This window comes from Cucurbita pepo, chromosome LG19 (assembly GCF_002806865.2).
Source record: "Cucurbita pepo subsp. pepo cultivar mu-cu-16 chromosome LG19, ASM280686v2, whole genome shotgun sequence".
Lineage (NCBI taxonomy): Eukaryota > Viridiplantae > Streptophyta > Magnoliopsida > Cucurbitales > Cucurbitaceae > Cucurbita > Cucurbita pepo.
The window spans coordinates 3382038-3402962 of NC_036656.1; the positions used below are offsets into that span (position 1 = coordinate 3382038).

Here is a 20925-nt window from a genome sequence, read left to right on the forward strand (position 1 = left end):
CTAACCCGCTCTGGGTTTGAATCAATTCGTTAAGTTAGCTTTATCTATCAAATTAAATAAAATTTAGGTAATAAGAGTTGAGGTTCGTTTAATAAAAAAAAAAAAATTGAAAACAAATTAGGTAAATACTATCTTAAATGATTATTGATTTGTTAAATTAAATATATACTAATTTTGTTAATTTAGTATAAATTAATACCTTATAAAATTAAAATCTCATATATTTATGAGTCGTAACACATTATTAATATTTAGTCATTTTAGATTATTTGTCTCATGGATTTTTTTAATATTTATAATAATTTTAAACAATTATCTTTTAAATTATAAAATTCGAACTGTATATTATAAAAACACGAGGAGAAAAATAATGGTAGAAAATTGGCAATGAAATCCAACGACTTTGGATTATGTGCCTCATATTTTGTGGGGACTTTTTAAAAATTTTAAATTTAATAAATTATTACGTCAATAAAGACAATGACAAACGAAAAGTGTACAAGTTTGTGGGTCTAACATTTATATTTACGTTCAATTTTTAAAAACTAAATATTTATCAAATTAGGTTTCGGTTTCATATTCCTTTGATTTTTTAAAAATCAAAGTTCATTAGAAATATTAGAAATTAGTTTTTTTAAATTAGATAAAGGTAGATAAAGTTATGATAATTTTAAAATATTCTTTTTTTATTTTACTAAAAATTAATTTATATATATATATAATTAATTAAAAATTATAATATTTTTTTATACGATAATGATATATATATATATCTTAGAAAATGAATCAAGTGGAGATCCGTGATCCCACATGAAAAGAACGGCGGAGGATCGTCGGATCGGACTGTTGGCAGAGCTGGCAGTTTGAACGGCACCGCAAAATCCACGGTGAGATCAATCGGGGTCGGCTAGAAAGTGGGGCCTACACCTAAAGGGCTTTGTGGGACCCGATTCGGACCAATCCGGCCCCACATGTCACGTGGACTTTGAACAAGGACACGTAAGCGACAAACGCAATGTAAGATTTTGGTTCCCACCAATCTCTTCTAATCCTCTCCCCACCAATCCTCACCCTCCTCCCACGTGGGCAGTGGTCCCCCACCTGGGCAACTTCAATCAAATCGTCCTTTTTTTTTTTTTTTTTAAGGTTAAAATGTAATTTTGTTCACATATTTTTATTTTATTTTTAGTACGTTGTTAAATTTTATAAATAAATAAAAAAGTTTATTATATATATATATAAATACTTTCCCTCAACTTTCTCATCTCACAACATTTTCTCACACATTTTCCCTTTCACTTTCTCTCATTTTCTCTCCATCCAAACAGCCTCCATGGAAGACGACCCCTCAGCTTCATACATCCACATGGTAATCTTTTTATTTTCTTTATTTTTTTTTTCAATTATTTCATTAAATTTGTGATGAGGGTCTATGATTGTTACGGTGTAGGTGCACCACTTGATCGAAATATGCATTCTTTTCAACATGTCCAAGGAAGAGTGCATGGAAGCTCTGTCCAAACATGCAAATATCGAACCGGTCATCACTTCCACCGGTTCGTTCACGTGACATGCACGGACTTCAACTCTTTTATTATTATTATTATTTTTTTTTTTTTGAGGATTTTGTAATATGTTGTGCAGTGTGGAGTGAACTGGAGAAGGAGAACAAGGAGTTCTTCGAAGCGTATGAGAAGAAACGACGTGACGTTACTACGAGGAAGTTGGAAGGGAACTCTTCGTCCGACACGTCGGGTTTCAACTTGCTGGGTTTGGGCGATACGACGCCGTTGGGTCGCTAGGTGACTAGACAGGTCGGCGGAGTAGCGTCGACGTACGACGTCGTTCTTATGGGATCGTAGGCAGATAGAACAGCGCGAGTGGCGACTTAGACGGGGGGATGAAGATATTTTAAGATACTAATATTTTGGCTGGTTGGCTGACACGTGGCTACACGTGACGTGGTTCTGCAACTTTTTAAGAATGTATTGGTGTCGCTTGCTGATTGGGACTTCATGAGAGGTGACACGTGGCAGTATATAATTTAATAAGTGGAATTTCTTTTTTGTTTTTTCTTCCTTTGTAATTTGTAATTAATATCAGATATTATCAGCTTTATAATTTAGTTTTAGAGAACCCCTAGTAGATATCGTCAGGTTTAATTTGTTACATGTCGTCGTCACCATCATGATTTTAAAACACATATATTAAGGAGAAGTTTCTAGATTCTTATGAGGAATGCTTCGTTCCCCCTCTTCAACTGATGTAAGATCTCTCAATCTACTTTCTTAGGAGCCCACGTACTCAGTGGCACACCGTCTAGTCTAGTGTAGCTCTGATACCAACTGTAATACAAATACAAAAATAAATAAATTGACTTTGAAAATATAGGTGGATAATAAAAAATAAAAAAAACCAATAAATAGAATTAGTTAAAGGTTGGTTAGAATTTGCTTATTTTGGCAAAGCTCTTATGAAAAATTGGTATGGGCTTAAAGCCCAAATAGGGATGGACTATAATTTGGGCCTTTTTGCAAAAAGAACTAAGCCTTCCAAACCTCCGGGCTCGAGATTGACCTGAAAATCGCCGGTTCTTCACACAGCAACGCTCAGAGGTTACGGCCATGGAGGGTCTTGCTACATTTCACCACCGTCCTCTTCCTTCTCAACAACATCTATCCTTCAGCCGCCGTCTTCCGTCGTTCTCCTATCCCTCTTCTTCTCTCTTCTTCCTGTCTCCTCCGCCGTTTCGGCTTCGTTCTCCTTTGTCTTTCAGGTCATTGTCTGTTAAAGCCTCGTCCTCTCCGTCGACCTCCGACGAAACCTCTCGAAACGCTAAGCCTTCAATTTCAGAGACTACGAATGACGGTCTTCTCTCTGGATTTCTCAGAACCGCTTGCATCTCCGTCGCCGCTGCTGCATTCTTCTTCCTTCGCTTCGACCATCGGCGCGCTGTTGTCGTTGCTGCTCCTGTGGCGCCGGAAATGACGGAGTCTATTGAAGAATCGAATCCATATGAGGAAAATGAGAACGTTGTGGAAGAGCAACCGATGGATAATTCGAATGATGTTGAAGCTCTTCGATCCCTCGTTGAGGAGAATGTAAAATCAGGTAAATTGCCTGAAGCAATTGAAGCCCTAAACCGTTTGATTGAAATTGAGCCCAATGAACTTGAGTTGCCGTTGTTGAGAGCCAATTTCCATAGCTATATGGGGGAGCTCGAATTGGCGAAAAGTGAATTCGAGGAGATTTTAATGGAAGACCCATTACGTGTTGAGGCCTATCATGGCCTTGCAATGGTTTCGGAGCAATTGAATGACAATTCATTGAAGGGCGTTGCTAAAAGGATCGAACAGGCAATGGAGAAATGTAAGAAGCAGAATAAGAAATCAGATATCAGGGATTTCAAGCTCTTGATAGCACAAATTAAGGTAATGGAAGGGAGTTATTTTGATGCATTGAAAGCTTATCAAGAACTTGTGAGGGAAGAGCCAAGGGATTTTAGGCCATATCTGTGTCAGGGGATCATATACTCTCTGTTAAGGAAGAATGAGGAGGCTGAGAAACAATTTGAGAAATTCAGGAGACTTGTTCCAAAGAATCATCCTTACAGAGAGTACTTTGATGAAAACGTGTTTGCAACGAAGCTTTTTGGTCAGAAATTAGAGAAGGAAGGAGCTGGTTTGAAGAGCTGAGATGAGTGCTGGTCTGCTGCTTCTGTATGAATCTTCTCCTCACTTTTCTCTGCTGTTATGAATAGATCCATTTTTGTTAGTTATTTAGTGGTTTGGCATTCATTAAGGTGGTGTTTTATATCTAAAGTTCGCCTAAGTTTTATGATAATCTGAATTTTTCAGTCGAGTCTCCTGTGGGGAATACTGATTATACTTATGTTCAGCATGCCTGAAAGTCTCACTGAAACTGAGTTTCTTTCATTTCTTCATACAAAGATTCTTTCTATGAACATGCATCAAGATTGTTGAAGCTTTCTTTGACATATTAAAGAATCTGGGGATTAGTGCTCTATTAGTTAAAAGGGATCATTTGTAAGATGCCTTGTAGGGTATGGATTCTTAGAATTTTGGGGTGGGGTAGGAGATTAGTAAATCAGTATGTAGTAGTTAAGGGGATAAGTTGTAATCTAAGATGGCTTATGCTCAAATTTTGATGCCATTTGCCCTCAGTCAGCCCTTGGGATGTTTGAGGGAGTTCTTTAAGTTCTTGGATTCAAATTACTCTGGTGGTCTTATATGGGCGAACATGTGCATAGCTTAATAGTGAAGACATCATACTTAATAGTCAAGACATCAACCATGAGTTCTCACATCGGTTGGGGAGGAGAATGAAGCCTTCTTTATAAGGGTGTGTAAACCTCTCACTAGTAGACGCGTTTTCAAAACCTTGAGGGAAAATCCGAAAGGAAAAGCCCAAAAAGGACAATATCTGTTAGCGGTGGGCTTGAGTTGTTATTAATGGTATCAGAGCCAGACACTGGGCGATGTACCAGACTGAGCTCTGAAGGAGGTGGGCACGAGGTGATATGCCAACAAGGATGCTAGGCCGTAAAGGGGGGTGGATTGGGTGGTCCACATCGATCAGAGAATGGAATGAGTGCCAGCAAGGACACATGGCCTCAAAAGGGGGTGGATTGTGAGATCCCACATCGGTTGGGGAGGAAAACGAAGCATTCTTTCTAAGGGTGTGGAAACCTACCCCTAGGAGACGTGTTTTAAAAACCTTAAGGAAAAGTCCGAAAAAGAAAATCCAAAGAGACAATATCTGCTGGCGGTGAGCTTGGACCGTTACATCAACTCCTCCTACTCAAGTTGAAGGTTCGAATCCTCACTCAAATTAGTTGTACTACAAAAATTGAAATCTCTGATTTCTCTTGGAGCTGGAATTAGGCTTGTGAATGGTCTCCCTGCCAGAGTAGTGGGCTAGCGCTTGATTACCATAGATATCGTTTTTTATGGTAATCAAGCACTCGCCACTGCTTTTTTAACCTCATAAGTTGGTCTAGTGAATAGGTCAAAGAGAGCAAGTTGTAAATCCAAATGTCTCAAGATTATGAATTCAAATTGCGATGGCGACTTGATAAAGTTCCACATCGACTAATTTAGGGAATGATCATAGGTTTATAATCAAGGAATACTATCTCCATTGGTAGGCCTTTTGGGGAAGCCAAAAGCGAAGTCATGAGAGCTTATGCTCAAAGTGGACAATATCATACCATTGTGTAGAGTCGTGTTCATCTAATATATATGATAAAAGCATTGTGATCTTTGAAATCTAATCGTTGTTAGATTAGGTAGGTGATAGTTTTTTCATTTATGGGATTAATTGAGGCTTTCGGGTATGCTTATAGACATACTTAGAAATGATATCATATTGATCATATGAACTTTATATTTGTCGGGCAGTATATACAATATAATCAAATAGTATGCTGCATTTATAAAAGAACAGTCCAGAAGTATTTATTTGGATGAAACAAAGCCTGTTCTTGAAGATCCATTTTGTTGATAAATGCTTTAAAGTAGTGTATTCATTACATTTGTGTTTGCTTTATATCAGGCGTGGCTCACTGGAGGAACCTTCAGAACTATGCCTTAGTTTTGGATTTTAAGGTCTAACACCCAGTCCAGATCCATGTAGGATTGCCTTTGATGACTATCTTCTTTTCGTTTTTGGTCTATAACATGTCAAGGTAGGTACTCAATTCTTTACCCTCGACTAGTTGAGCTATGTTCAAGTAAGCATCGCGATGCTCTTGAGAAGATTAAGCCTGATGTAAAGTTAGAACTATAAAGTGTAAATGTAACCGTTCAAGCCCACCGCTAGCATATAGTGTCCGCTTTGGCCTGTTACATACCGCCGTCAGTCTCATGGTTTTAAAACGCATCTATTAGAGAAAGGTTCCCGCACCCTTATAAGGAATGGTTTGTTCCTCTCTCCAACCGATGTGGGATCTCACAATCCACCCCTTTAGGGGTCCAGCATCCTCGTTAGCACACTGTATTGTATCTGGCTCTGATACCATTTGTAACAGTCCAAGCCTACCGCTAGCAGATATTGTCCATTTTGGCCCATTACGCATCGCCGTCAGTCTCACAGTTATAAGAAATGGTTCGTTCCCCTCTTCAACCGATTGGAGTGAACAAAGCTTATAGCTATGAACTCTACCGGTCAAGATCAGTTCGGTTTAACTCCTAATCTTCTTTGTTACAAAGAAGAAGAAGATAGGATTAAGAAATGTCAAGATAATTTGTAGTCTGGTAGGGGGTTAGGTTTGGATTATAATTCTAGAAGCTTTTGGGACCCAATTAGATTATGCTTGGCTTTGTGTTCTAAGGTCTCAACTCTAGATTCCCTCCTACTAATACTTCTCTAGGAACTAGGTGACCAAAAATAAAGTTGCCTAATACAATAATTAGAGGGCACATAAAAAAACACATGATTTTTGGATTTTGACCCGTTTTAATCCAATCTTCCTTTTCTTTTATCGTTGTAACTATTACGACGTTGAACATTACTTTTGGGACCCAATTGATTCTAGTTACATATAGATATTAAATTACTTTTCAGGTTCTCTCGATTTGAATTTGGGGTAAAAAGTTCACTCATTACCTCTTTCATTTCGGTTCATCTCGATTTGAATTTGGGGGTAAAAAGTTCACTTGTTATACGAGATTCAATGATTTAGCTATAGCATTTTGTTTATTTCGATAGCGTCCTTCCACACCAGTGGTGAGTGGAATACCACAATCTCATTCATCATTTTCAATCTACACGAAATTAGACAAGTTCAATTATTTTAATATCATAGAAGTTAAAAATCTACCTGTTCAGGCAATGGAACTGTGAAATTGACAGGTATTTACGCTTAGTGAGTCTTCTTTTGCTTACTCAACCTACCTCTGTCTAGGGAAGAATACAAATTTAGATAGGATTTTAAGATGTTATTTGGGGTCGGGCAAGGTACCTCTATCTAGGGAAGAATACAAATTTAGATAGGATTTTAAGATATTATTTGGGGTCGGGCAAGGTACTGGACAACAAAGCAATAAGACGATCACAAACCATTAGAATTTTGTTGTTTATCAGACACATCTTGACTTGTTTACTCACTCAAATAGGTAAAAGATGACAGTAGAACTTTTAAAAGTACAAGACATGTAATCTAAGAGTAACAATTATCTAAAGTTCGAATGTTCGAAGCTTTAAGAAGTTGAAAACGTGGATTATATATATATATATATATATATATATATATATATATATATATATATATATATATATATATATATATAAAAGGATGAAATAGAAACTAAAATGGAAGAAATTCATAAAAATAAAATATTATAAATGGACCTAAAATAATTATCAATAATATGAATAAACTTTAATCAAAAGAAACTAAAAAGTAAAATAATAATAATGTGATTAGGTTGCTTATAAGAGAAGACAATAACAGTTAATCAAGTTGAATAAAAGAAAATAATTTTTTTAATTAAGACCCAGAATCTTAATGTCGGCTCTCCGATTCTAAAAATTTAATGATGTTGGGAAAATTAGAGGCATTAAATAAATAATAAATTTCATTTTTTCTTAATTATGCTTTAATTTTGTAATAATAATTTCAAACCGAAAATTGAAAAAGAAAAAAAAAAATCTACCATTCAATGAAAAAATACATTAATATTTAACACAAAAATTAATTTATATTCTTTACATTTTGGGAGTTGGATGAATTAAAAAGTGAACTTATAATTGTACCATTTAAACATTTACTAAATTAATTCAAATTTTAATGGATACAATTATAAGTAAAATGTAAAACGCCCTAATAAATTTCCATCCTAAAACACGTTAATTCTCATTTGGCGGGGTCGAGGATTGGAACGGGAAACACGAAATATAATCTCCATCTCTGTTCTCGTTGAGCTAATACGGAGAAATCTCTCTCTACTCTCTCTTTCATTCACTGAATTCTCTATCCCACCGAGGAAATTGAAACTTATTTGTATATTAATTTTTGTCTTAATATTTATATTCTTCTATAATAATTATTTTTTAATGGACGTGTTAATGATTTTATTTCTTTAAATATTAGAATTAAGTGATTAAATATTATATATAAATAATGTTTAAAATTGAAAGTTATTTGTATATTTAAAGATGGTGATAATTGAAAGGCAATAATAGATGAGTCAACTTAGGTCTCTTAAATTATAGAATTAAATTGGGACAACATGAAAATTAATGACATATTAAATAATTCCTTGTTATGGAGATTGGTTGTTGCCTTTCATGCCTTTATGCAAAAGTCGGTATTCGTTGTTGTTATTCTATTGGTTAAAATATATATTGTCGATAAAAAAAAAAAAACGTTAAACGTTTGAATTTTCACTCTCGGAGATTGATGAAATTATATAACATTTTGGAGTAGCAATGAGAATATATGTACTAACCTAAGCTCATTGTTAGTAGATATCGTCTGCTTTTGCCTAGTACGCCCTCACAGATTTAAAACAAGTCTTATTGTAATAGCCCTAAAATAATAATAATAATAATAATAATAATAAATAAATAAATAAATAAAAATTATTATAAAAAAAATAAATACATTAAAATAATAATAATAATAATAATTCATAAATAAATAACTAAAAATGATTACGGTAAAATGACAACAGATAAAAAAAAATTAAGAAATTAAAAACCAGATACTAAATATAGAGAGAAAAGTAAATACATAGAGTAGTAAAGCCCAGAATAATTTAAATAGCTTTTTGGGTTGGTAGCTTTTGTTAATATTGTTTTTTTATACAACAGTAACCATGAAAAATAAGATTTTTAATAAAAATATAATTATAACATATAACATTTCAAGACTATGTAAATTAGAGAAGTAATTTTGTAGATTTCAAACTTGAAATTGATGTTATAGGCTCACATAGGTTGACTCGGATTTCAAACGACAGAATCAAACTTTCATTAAAGATATATTTGTGACAACGACTTAAGCTAGCCAGGTAAGTGACATTACTATCGGCATGGTTATATTTGATGTTGACACGTGCCCTGTGGTTCTGCACGTGTCATATATATTGATATGTGTGAATTGTCTGTGGATCGATATGCTTCTTATATGTTATGTATATGTTATAATATGTAAATTGTATGATAATAATTACGATACGATGTGTTCAAGGATATGTTTGAAATAAGATACGAGAAGGATGCACAAAACGAAATGTAACGATAGGAGTAAAATACGTTCATGAAACGTGAAGGTTTGGTTACATACTAGAGTGATATGGATAAGAGAGATTGATGGAAGAATACAGTTAGGTTACGGGTAGAAAGGGATAGGTTTGTGATAGATTGATAGAACGATAGCGTTAGGATTGATAGAACGATAGTGTTAGGTTACGTTCTTGTGATGATATGACTAAGGTACGTTTACGTAATGATATGTCTGTGATAGGTATAAGAACGTTAAGGCTATGATAAATTAGAAAACGATATGACTACGAAGTGTTTACGTTATGACTTGTTTATGATATGATATATTGTGATGCTATATGTCATGGTATGATGTGTATATGATGAAATGTTATGTTAAAAGTATAGAACGTTAGGTTAGGTCTCTTAAATTGTGTGTATACTACATGATATGAATGACATGAAATTACGATAAATGACATGAAATATAACCCCGTTAGAATTATGTATGATTTGAGAACGGAAGAATGAGAAACGATATGATATGAATGATTAACGATATCTGAAACGATATGAAAAATGATATGATATGTACAATGCTAGCGGGGTTGTATTAAAGGGTAATGAAAATGGAAAAGTTTTGGGACCTCATGCATTATGTGTGCTCATGCATTTGGGGGATACTCCTATCCCATCACGAGGGTACGAGCGCTGTCGTGACGGTTACTAATTCTAGCTGGTGTCCGGCCTAAGGGGCTCCCAGAGTATGCCCATCGGATAAGGAAAGTTGGCCAGCGGTGTGCGTACTAGCTAGTGAGCCCATACTCGCACGTATGGGTTGTGTGTAGAGTATATAGTACATGTCCAAAATTACCCGTTAGGACAGCACCGTAGGAAAAACGGAATGAAAGATAGGTCTCATCATCTCATTGCATGTGATTGTTGCATTTAACCACAATAGTGTGGTCACTTTCTGAGCATTTCTTTAAATACTCAAGCCATGTGCTACTACATTTTTCAGGGTAAGGCAAGGCATTCCTGTATGGCTGACGACGACATCGCAACTCGAGACCATGGCACATGCATAGGATAGTTTATTTATTTTCTTAGACTTAAGCTAGAATATGATGTTTTTGACTTAAACGCTTATTTATTTTATTTAGTCTTTTGTTGTGTCGTTTTTAAGACGTTTTCGAAACAAGTAAGACCATGACTGTGTTTTAAGTTAAAAGGTTATGTTTTATGGAATTTAAATGAAGTCTTGAAGTCTTGAAGTCTTCCGCATTTAATGTTTATGGTACGTATACAGTAGCGACCTTAAATTAAGTAGAAAATTTCGGGTCGTTACACTTATAAGAAATGCTCTGTTCTCCTCTTTAACCGATGTTGATTAAGGGTGTACATGAATTGAGTTGGGAAAAGTTTTGGACTAACTCGAAATTTTAGATTGGTTGGGTTGGTGAATGAATGATGCAAATCGGATTCAAAATCAAACCCTAGTTGGATCAGGTTGTCGAGTTATAATTATTTTTAATTATTAAAAATAATCTTAGTTTTCTTACCATACATGTCACATTTATAACTAAAATTTCATAAAACTCAAATATCAAACATTCACAAGTCACAACGCATCGTTGGTTGGTATCTGTTACAACGTCAAACATTCTTAATTTTCATTACAATCTTACACGTAAACTAGGGTTAGGTTGTGAACCCTATTTTCGAGTTGGTTAAGTTGACCAGACCATAAAAGCTCCAATCCACGAACCAAACCAAATTATCAATTTTTTAAAAATTCAACCCAACCCCGTAAAGAACTCTAACCCAAATCAAGTTTTACAATTTGGGTCAAGTGGTCTGGGTTGTTCGAGTCTTCGAGTGATATGAACAATTCTATAGTTGACTAGAGATTAAAATTATTGAATAAACAAACTATATGACCAACTATAAGTTAAACTCGAGCAATTCATATCAATTTGATCTAGTCGAGTCGTATAGTTTGAAAAAAAAAAAAGTGAATTTAGAGTAATTATTGCAATATTAGATATGTTTGCTTAATTTGCAAACATGAAGCTACCAACCCAATCAAGTGCTACTCTAATCATATTCACCCATGATTGATGGCTTTATTCTTCCATGAATTCTCTCTTATTTATTATTATTTTTATTTTTTTCCATTAATTTCCATAAAAAAAAAAGTATTTTTATTTGTGTACCCGGGTTGAATTGCGGAATTTTTTTTTGGAACCATTTGAAATTTTGGGTTAGTTAGGTTGGTGACCCGAGCAACCTGAATGGAATTCACAGTCAAATCCTCAATTTTTGGGTTGGGTTGGGTTGGGTTCAGTTGTCGACTTATTCACCATCCATGTTATATTAATAACTAAAATCACATAAAACTCAAATATTAAATATTTACAAAAACAAAGTCAGTTACAACACATCACTAACATCGGCTATAGACGTCAAATATTCTTAATAATTTTAAAAGTATAGTAGGGTTGAATTGGGTTGTATCTCTAATTTCGAGATTGTTGAGTTGACTCGACAAAAAAAAGTCGGTTACAACACATCAGTAGCATCAATTATTAACGTAAATATTCTTAATAATTTCAAAAATAAGGTAGAGTTGAGTTAAGTTATAACAGGTCAAAAACAAAGTCAATTACAACATATTACTAACATCGGTGGTAAAAGTCAAATATTATTAATATTCAGAAGCAAAAAAAATTCAGCCCAACCCAAACCGAAACAAAAAAAAAAAAAAAAATCTAACTCAAGATCATATTAACACTCGTATATGATTAATTATATATGTCTTAATTAATTTAATATGCTAGCGATAACACATTATTATTACTTATTAATAATATATTTATATATGTGAGTGCGCGCACGTCAACTATTGTCACGAGAGAAACCTATAAGATATTATATAATCTATGACCACTGTAACTTAAATCGACCGTGTCTAATTTTTTAATTATTAAATTAATGTATAGCGAATAAAAATACAGCATATTAATAAATATAAGAAAAATAAAGGAAGGTAAGAGACAAAATAAGGACATGCTTGTGGTCTAGCACAATGCTTCCAAAAATTAAAGATTCCATTACAACCAATAATACCCTTTCTTTTGTCCAAACTTGAGCTCATACCCCAAGAAAATATATATATGTATATATATGTCGGCGTGTAAAAGTATAGGTGTTCAAATTACCCGAACGACTCGGGTTATCCAACTCAATTTGAAAGAGTTGGGTTGAATTAGATTTTTTTTTTTTCTTTTCAATTTTGGTTGAGCTGGATTTGTTGACAACGGAATGTTTTGGTTGGATTTGTAGGTTGGAATTGTAACCGTTCAAGCCTACTATTAGTAGATATTGTCTGATTTAAACCATTATGTATCGATATCAGCCTTCAGATTTTAAGACGTGTCTATTAGGAAGAGGTTTCCACACTCTTGTAAGAATGTTTCGTTCCCCTTTCTAGTCGATGTGGGATCTCACAATCCACCCCTAGGGGGTCCAACGTCCTCGTTGGTCATACCGCTCGGTGTCTGTTTCTGATAACATTTGTAACAACTCAACCCTACCGCTAGTAGATATTGTCTACTTTAGCCTATTACGTACTGCCATCAACCTCACGATTTTGAAATGCGTATGTTAAGGAGAGGTTTCCACACCCTTATAAGGAAGGATTGTTTCCCTCTCCAACTGACGTGGGATTTCACAATCCACCCCCTAGGGGGTCTAACGTCCTCGTTGGTCATACCGCTCGGTGTCTGTTTCTGATAACATTTGTAACAACTCAACCCTACCGCTAGTAGATATTGTCTACTTTAGCCTATTACGTACTGCCATCAACCTCACGATTTTGAAATGCGTATGTTAAGGAGAGGTTTCCACACCCTTATAAGGAAGGATTGTTTCCCTCTCCAACTGACGTGGGATTTCACAATCCACCCCCTAGGGGGTCTAACGTCCTCGTTGGTCATACCGCTCGGTGTCTGTTTCTGATAACATTTGTAACAACTCAACCCTACCGCTAGTAGATATTGTCCACTTTAGCCTATTACGTACTGTCGTCAATCTCATGATTTTGAAATGCGTATGTTAAGGAGAGGTTTCCACACCCTTATAAGGAATGATTTGTTTCCCTCTCCAATTGATGTGGGATCTTACAATCCACCCCCTAGGGGGTCCAACGTCCTCGTTGGTCATACCGCTTGGTGTCTGTTTCTGATAACATTTGTAACAACTCAACCCTACCGCTAGTAGATATTGTCTACTTTAGCCTATTACGTACTGCCGTCAACCTCACGGTTTTGAAATGCGTATGTTAGGGAGAGGTTTCCACACCCTTATAAGGAATGATTTGTTTCCTTTTCCAACTGACGTGGGATCTCACAATGCACCCCTTGAGTGCCCAACGTCCTTATTGACATACCGCTCGATATCTGTTTCTGATAACATTTGTAACAACTCAACCCTACTCCTAGTAGATAGTGTCCACTTTAACCTATTACGTACCGCCGTCAACCTCATGATTTTGAAATGCGTCTGTTAGGGAGAGGTTTCCATACCCTTATAAAAAATGATTTGTTTCCTCTGTCTAAGGATCTCACAGTAACTCTCAACCAACTCGAAAAATAGGGTTTACAACAAAATCTAACCGTACATTACTTTTTAAATTGTTATGAAATTTAATAATATTTAACATGTCACGGTTGTTGGTGATGAATTTTGACTTATGAATGTTTAATATTTGAGTCTTACGATATTTTAATTATTAATTAGATATGTATTTCGGGGCATAAACAACATCGTTTCATTCAATTAAATTTTTCAAAGATATTTTTTAAAATAATTTTAAAAAATTAATATCCCGATAATCCAATTCAACCTAATTCGAAAATAAAGTGGGTGTATATATATGGTAATATTTATAGGTTTATTTTAAAAAATAAAAAATTAATTAGTTAATAAAATATTTTGAATATTGATTGACACGTGGAAATAGGGTAGTAGGAGTTGGCCGCGAAGATATGAGTCCTTTTGTCCGTATATCAGTGTTTTGAAAGTTCAAAAAAAATATAAATTCCGCCACCTCTCTTTCTCTCTCTTCACGCGCCTAGTTTCTCTCTCTCAAAACTCACACCATTTTCACCGCTTCCACTCCGTCGGCAGTTGCAACGGATCCGTATTCAATGCCCTCTCGCTTCAATTTGTCTGGACGGATCCAAAAAACAAAAACTAAAAAACTAAAAGATCCTTTCTCTACAAACTCCGCAGCATCTTGATCTTGTTTCCTTTTTTTTTTTCTTACACTTGTTTATGCTCCTGCAACTGAAGGCTACCGATGGATTATTTGCTTGCTTCCTGCATTTTTGATCTCTAGCTTTGCTCTGGTTTTCATGAACGTCTTTGGAGATGGAGATGGAGATGGAGATGATTCGCCATAAGCGGTACAAGGTTGCCAGTAATGCTGATCGGAGCTCCGGTGAGAGGTTTTCTCCTGTTAACCGTGGTTTACGAGCAGGTTATTTATTTAGTTATTATTGTTTTTTTTCTTTTTTTTTTTTAAATTTCTTGCTGGTTGAAAAATTGTGTGAAATAGATGGAGAGATGAATTTGTGTGTTTGTTAATGTTTTTTAAGTGATTTACCTGGCCAATCTGGGCTGAAAATTGTTTCGAATTTGTTCACTGCACTGAGTGAAGAGTACTCTTCTGTTTGGTTGCCTAGAAAGAGTTGAAATGAACAGATTAGATTCTACTTGTTTGTACGAATGAGCTTTAGTTGTTAAATTTGGCTCAGTTTCTTCTTTCGACGGGGATTTATTGTTGTAAAGATCGGTATCAGCAATTTGTTTGATGATAAAGATTAGGAATATGACGGAACTTACTTTTTGGCTGTCGTGGAGTTCATATGATGCAATTTGTTGGTCCTTAGCCTGGTTTCCGCCCGCTGTTCTGTTAAAGCAAATTTTGTAGTTGCTTTATGACTTTCTATAATGGTATGTGTATGATCGGTGCTGTTCATGATTATTTCGTTTTCTTTCGGTTTGGCGTGTTCCAATTATGTTCGTATTTTTCATTTACACGACTTTTCCTTTTCTTTTTCCTTCGTTCTTTCTTCTGTTTTGATACTTCCAGACGCCTGTTTGTTTTTGCTGTATAAATACAATTTTCCAAATATATCTTCTCCTCAATCGTCCGCTTAAATCTCTATGTTCTTCTTAACAACCAACAACTAGACGATAGATCTTGGTTGTTTAATCAACTAAGCGTCTCTGTTGTTGAAAATTTCTGCTGTGTTTAACTTTGCTCCGTTATTGAATTCCCACCCTAAAGTTGTAGGATTAAATTTCAGGGAGTAGAAAGAGTGAGAAACAGAGAAACTTACCGACATTGGGCTCTGATTCCGGTTCGAGCAGTAGTGGTGTTACTGAAGATGATCCGGTATGCAAGTTCTATTCAGTCCTTCAGCCTACAGTTGTTACATATTAGTTATATTCTACATGATTTGCGGATTTTCTAGTTTATTATGATTTTTAGAAAATATCAAAGAGATGTAAAGAATTATGATGCGGAAATGAAATTGTTCTTATAGTTCACACTCGAGCTGGGGCGGAGATCTTTTAAAGATACGTTTGGAGCTCCAGTGAAGAAATTATTAGCAGATGAAATGTCCAAAGAAACTGAAATGAAAAAGAGGTCGCCAGGCATTATCGCCAAACTGATGGGTCTTGATGGCATGCCGAGGTCTGCTTACAGTCAACAAAAATGTTCATCAGAGGGCTATGCACAGAGGTGTATATCAAAGGAGAAGGTGGGTAGGAGGGGCATTTATTTTGATGGTCAAATGACCAGGAGAAGCTCAAAGGATCAACAAGAATTTAAGGATGTTTTTGAGGTCTTGGAAACTTCAAAGACAGACCAGAGTAGAAACCCAGATCAAGGAACCCCAAAAATTGAGTTGACTGAATCAGAAATGGCATTCATTCGGCAGAAGTTCTTGGATGCTAAGCGCTTATCAACTGATGAGAAGTCACATGACTCGAGGGAATTTCATGATGCACTTGATGCGTTAGAGTCAAACCGAGATCTTCTACTGAAATTTCTACATCAACCAGGCTCACTGTTTGCTAGGCATATGCATGATCTGCAAGATGCCGACTCCTATTCTTGTCGTGGTTGCTTAACTGCTATGGAGTCATTGCACAATAAGAAGGGTGACTATCCTGTGCTTCGAGGCAACTCAGAGAGGGGAACTCCGCATAAGAATAGTAGTAAATCACATTACACTCAGCGGGGCGGTCATTCCAGCCACTCGGACAGTTCTTTCTCCGGTCATTCTTCAAAGTCTTCAAAAATTTTGGAAAAGAAATATGAACTAGAACATCTCCCTACGAGAATTGTTGTTCTCAAACCAAACATAGGCAAAGTGCAGAATGCTAGAAATATTATGTACCATTCTCATTCTTTTCAAGAATGTTCAGATCTTGGGGAGTTTAAAACTGTTGAAAGAACAAACAAGGAATTTAGGGGAAAGAAAAACTCTCTAGACAAGAAAGTTGCATCTAGGCACAATGACAAAGAGTCCAGAGAAATTCTTCATGGGAGAACCCGGCAGATGAGAAAAGGAGTTTGTACGCCCCCAGTGAATTTAACATGCTCCAGTTTTCAAGGATATGCTGGGGACGAGAGTTCTTGTAGCTTGTCTGGAAATGAATCTGCAGAAGAACCAGCGATGAGGTCTGCTGCTTCAAAAAGTTTTGTAAACTTGAATATGGGATATTCACAATCATCTTCTCGTCATAAAGAATCTTCTATCAGTAGGGAGGCAAAGAAAAGACTCACTGCTAGGTGGAGATCCTCTCGAAACTCTGAGAATAAGGGAGCTATTTGTAGAAGCAGCACCCTGGCTGACATGCTAGCTTCCACTGATAAGGAAGTTACACTTACACAACATTCGGATGCACGACTTACAGAGGGATTCACAGATAAATTCTCTAATGATGAGCAATCTGATAGGGAGGTTGAACCTTTGGGCATAAGCAGCAATGATGGCTGGAAGGATGACTGTAGCCAATTAAGCAGGTCGAAATCTCTTCCATCTTCATCAACTGGATTTGGAAGCCCCAAAACAGTCCACCGATCTAAGGGCACCAACAAGCATCTAATCTCAAAAGAGAGTAAACAGGAAAATAATGAGGCTGTAAAAAGAATTTTTTATCAGAGGGAATGGCCACCATGTCATAAATCACCACCCAGCAAGATAACATCAGAGTGTCAGCTGCCTTCATTCATGGAAAGTGATGACATGTTACTGCAAACTCAAGTAAACCCATATTGCATGAACAATCACTCTCTCGACAATGGTTCATATGAAATGACTGTCACGGAGTTTGGGGCCTCCTGTTCCAATGTCGATGATAGAAGTCCAATATCTCAAAGTATTGAGAATGTTGGAGATGTCTACACAACGATGTTCCCTGAAACACCTGTGTTGGAATTGGAGTCATCGGAGTACATGTCAACAGTTGGAAATTCTTGTGTTGACGACCAAGACAATATAATACAAGAGGTTTGTCTTTACTTCTGTAGCTGTTAATTACATTATGTCATTATTACTTGCTGACTGACCTGCAGTCTCCTCTTTTATGTGATAAAACATCAAATTACAAGTTAATGGCTTCGATATTATATTCTGTTGTGAGGCGGCAGTTGCTCCATTTCCAAATAGTAGGATCTCAGGCTCTTATACTCTGAAGGCTCTTATACTCTGAAGATGGTGAAAAAGAATACTTTTATCTAATGTATTTGAATAATATGTTTTTTATGAGTTAGCCTATTTGATTGGTTTGATTGGTTCCTCCCACTCGAGGATTGTTGGAACTAAGTGATATTGGCTAATTTAGAGAATGATCATAAATTTATTAGTAAGAAATACTATTCTATTAGTACGAGGCCTTTTGGGGAAGTACAAAGTATTGACACGAGAGTTTAAACTCAAAATGGACAATATCATACCATACCATTGTGGAGAGTCGTAATTGCTTACACGCCCCATTCGAGCAACCCAATTCTAGATGTGTTTTTTTGAAGCATTTCATCTAGTGTTCCCAGTTTTGAATATTTTATGATCTTTCAGGAAGGGCCATCAGTAGAAAGTCCAGTGCCTTCACACAAATCTGTAGCTGCGCTTGAATCTCCAAGTTCAAAGGAGGCTGATCAACCGAGTCCAGTTTCAGTTCTGGAACCTGCTTTTGGAGATTATCTCTCATCATCTTCTGAATGTTTCGAGAACGTCAGCGCCGACCTCCAAGGTATTTTCTATTTATACCGTATTATCCGTATGCAACTTTTAACGGCGGATATTGCATGTTATTTTTATTTTCCTAAATAGATTATCGCATTAAAATTTGAGCCAGTTGGGTAAGGGAATAATATCATTCATTTTTCAATTTTATAATATGATGATATAAATAGGAGTTTCATTTCTGGTTGTCATCTTCCATAAGAACAGTACATATCCTGATAATCTTGATTTCAACAAGAATCCTTCTTTCTCTGCAAATTCTTTGAAACCCTTCTAACTTAATTTCCCCGTCGTGATTCTAGGCCTTCGAATGCAGCTTCAGCTACTCAAATTGGAATCCGAACCATTCACCGAGGGACACATGCTCATATCCAGTGACGAAGATGCAACAGAACTATCTTCTGGGCTACCGGATGATGAGAAGGGTCCGTGCAAAACAAAAGATAACTGGGAGTTCTCTTATTTACTCGACATCTTGACCGATTCTGGCCTCAATGTTGCCAACCCAGGTGCGTTATTAGCTACTATATACTCCTCATCCGATTGCCCTATCAATCCAAAGATTTTCGAGCAGCTTGAGATAAAACAGAGCTGTCCTTCCTCCACGACACGGTCGGAGAGGAGGCTGCTGTTCGACCGCATAAACTCAGGAATCTTGGAGATTGGGCGAGAGTTCAATGACCCCCACCCATGGGTGAGGCCTTCAAAAACTCAGATTGCAACGAAGTGGGGGATGAAAAATGAGCTCCAAAACAGACTCTGTAAGTTTCTTGACATCCAAATAGTTAGATTTGATGTAGTAGAGGAGTCAGATTGGGAGAATTTAGGCGATGAAATTGATGTGATAGGTAAGGAAATTGAAAGGATGATGATAAATGAGGTTTTAGCTGAAGTAGTGAAGGATGTGATATAGAGTTTTTTGTTTTTATGTTTTAAAGGTCATTGGAGGAAGAAACGTGTGGATGAAGTGTTGTGTTAGTTTGTTAATCACTCATTTCTTAAGAAGGATTCAATAAAATGAATTGATGACCTTACTTCTCACTCATTTGTTAACAAAAGTGTTCATAAACTCAAGAACAAGAAAACCGTAAAAATCGTATCAACTACCATAGAATTGTTCCTTTCCTTCCTTCTCATCCATCTTGCATTTCTCTTTTCTTCTTTCATTCGGTAAAGCAACTAATTCATTTATTCGTCAGTAATCTTGGTCTCTTTTCTTTTCTTTCAATCATTTGATGAGAATAGAATTATACTAACATAGTGTTCCGTTTTTGTTCGTTATTCTCACAGTAAACTCATACGATGTGTCTTTTCTTTTCTTTCATTTTATTATGCTTTTGAGTCTGGAAAGATATGCAACACATTCAAATCTAAAGGATTGGACTATAAAGTCGAGAGTCTTTTCTTCACCTTTGTCCTTCACTCCCAATTTCTCCATTATTGAAGTTATCACACAGTACCATGAAAATGATCGACTGTAACAACATTAAAGTAATATATATAATACGGACGATGAGATTATGTACTATCTATGAGATTAACAGATATTTTTATATAAATATATATATATTTTTTTTTTTAACGAGAGTACGTACAATTAACAAGTATTTGATATCGAAATAAGTTAAATAGTTTTGTTTAGAATTAATATTACATAAGCTGTGAATTTCAGATTAAGACACTTAGAAAGGGGTTTTTATTATGTGTTGAAAGTAAATGGCCTTTTGAAAAGGGCAATGAATAGATGAAGAAGGTGGGCCCCAAAAGAGAGATGATAAGTCCTGATCTCAACGGCTTATGTCAACCCACGTGGACTCCCGTCATCAATTCCAACGGTGGTATTGTTACGTTACGTCGTCGTTCTAACTCCCATTATGTGGGTCTGCGGCCACAGGCGTTTAGACCCAATCCCATCACGACCGTATCCAACGGTCCCATTAAATTAAGTTTTTCATCCACGTGGTCTTGGACAACATAAAGCAAGGTTATTAAATCCTCCGACATTTAATTTTAAGACATAATAAATTAATAAAAAATGACTTTAAACTTTACATATTACCTAAAAATAAATATATATCTTTCAATTTTTAAAAATTTTAATAACATTTTTAAATTTTTAAAAATTTTTAAAATATTTTAAAAAAGTTAACCTTTTGTTTCTAAAATATTTTGAGTTTCAAAAATAAAACTTTCAAAACTATAATTTAAAAGTAATAATTTTTTTCAAAGTAAAATTTTTTCAATGTTATTTTTAAGATTTTATAGATATTTTTTAAAATAAGTATCAATGGTACGGATATTTTTGAACTTTTTAAAAAAATTGAAAGATACTAATGAATTATTTTCAAATTTAAGGGCATTTTTGAAACAT

General features: G+C 35.5%; 3 protein-coding genes across 4 annotated transcripts; all 3 read left to right on the forward strand.

Annotated features, from left to right (window-relative positions):
- The first annotated feature begins 1274 nt into the window (after positions 1-1274).
- Positions 1275-2235, forward strand: LOC111781985. The gene is made up of 3 exons (XM_023662739.1): positions 1275-1369; positions 1451-1556; positions 1645-2235. The coding sequence occupies exons 1-3, from the start codon at positions 1334-1336 to the stop codon at positions 1800-1802; spliced, it is 300 nt and encodes a 99-aa protein (XP_023518507.1). The 5' UTR covers positions 1275-1333; the 3' UTR covers positions 1803-2235.
- A 323-nt stretch (positions 2236-2558) lies between these two features.
- LOC111780931 (protein SLOW GREEN 1, chloroplastic-like) lies at positions 2559-5832 on the forward strand. The gene is made up of 2 exons (XM_023661293.1): positions 2559-3719; positions 5575-5832. Exon 1 carries the CDS (start codon positions 2625-2627, stop codon positions 3693-3695), a length of 1071 nt encoding a protein of 356 aa, XP_023517061.1. The 5' UTR covers positions 2559-2624; the 3' UTR covers positions 3696-3719; positions 5575-5832.
- Positions 5833-14344: 8512 nt separating this feature from the next.
- On the forward strand, positions 14345-19599 carry LOC111782140. Of its 2 annotated transcripts, none has more exons than XM_023662939.1 (5): positions 14345-14770; positions 15603-15691; positions 15843-17819; positions 18387-18561; positions 18857-19599. In XM_023662939.1, exons 1-5 carry the CDS (start codon positions 14662-14664, stop codon positions 19465-19467), a joined length of 2961 nt encoding a protein of 986 aa, XP_023518707.1. In that variant the 5' UTR covers positions 14345-14661; the 3' UTR covers positions 19468-19599. The 2 variants fall into 2 exon arrangements, with proteins under 2 accessions (XP_023518707.1, XP_023518708.1); XM_023662940.1 differs by having other exon boundaries at positions 14345-14731.
- Positions 19600-20925: the final 1326 nt, after the last annotated feature.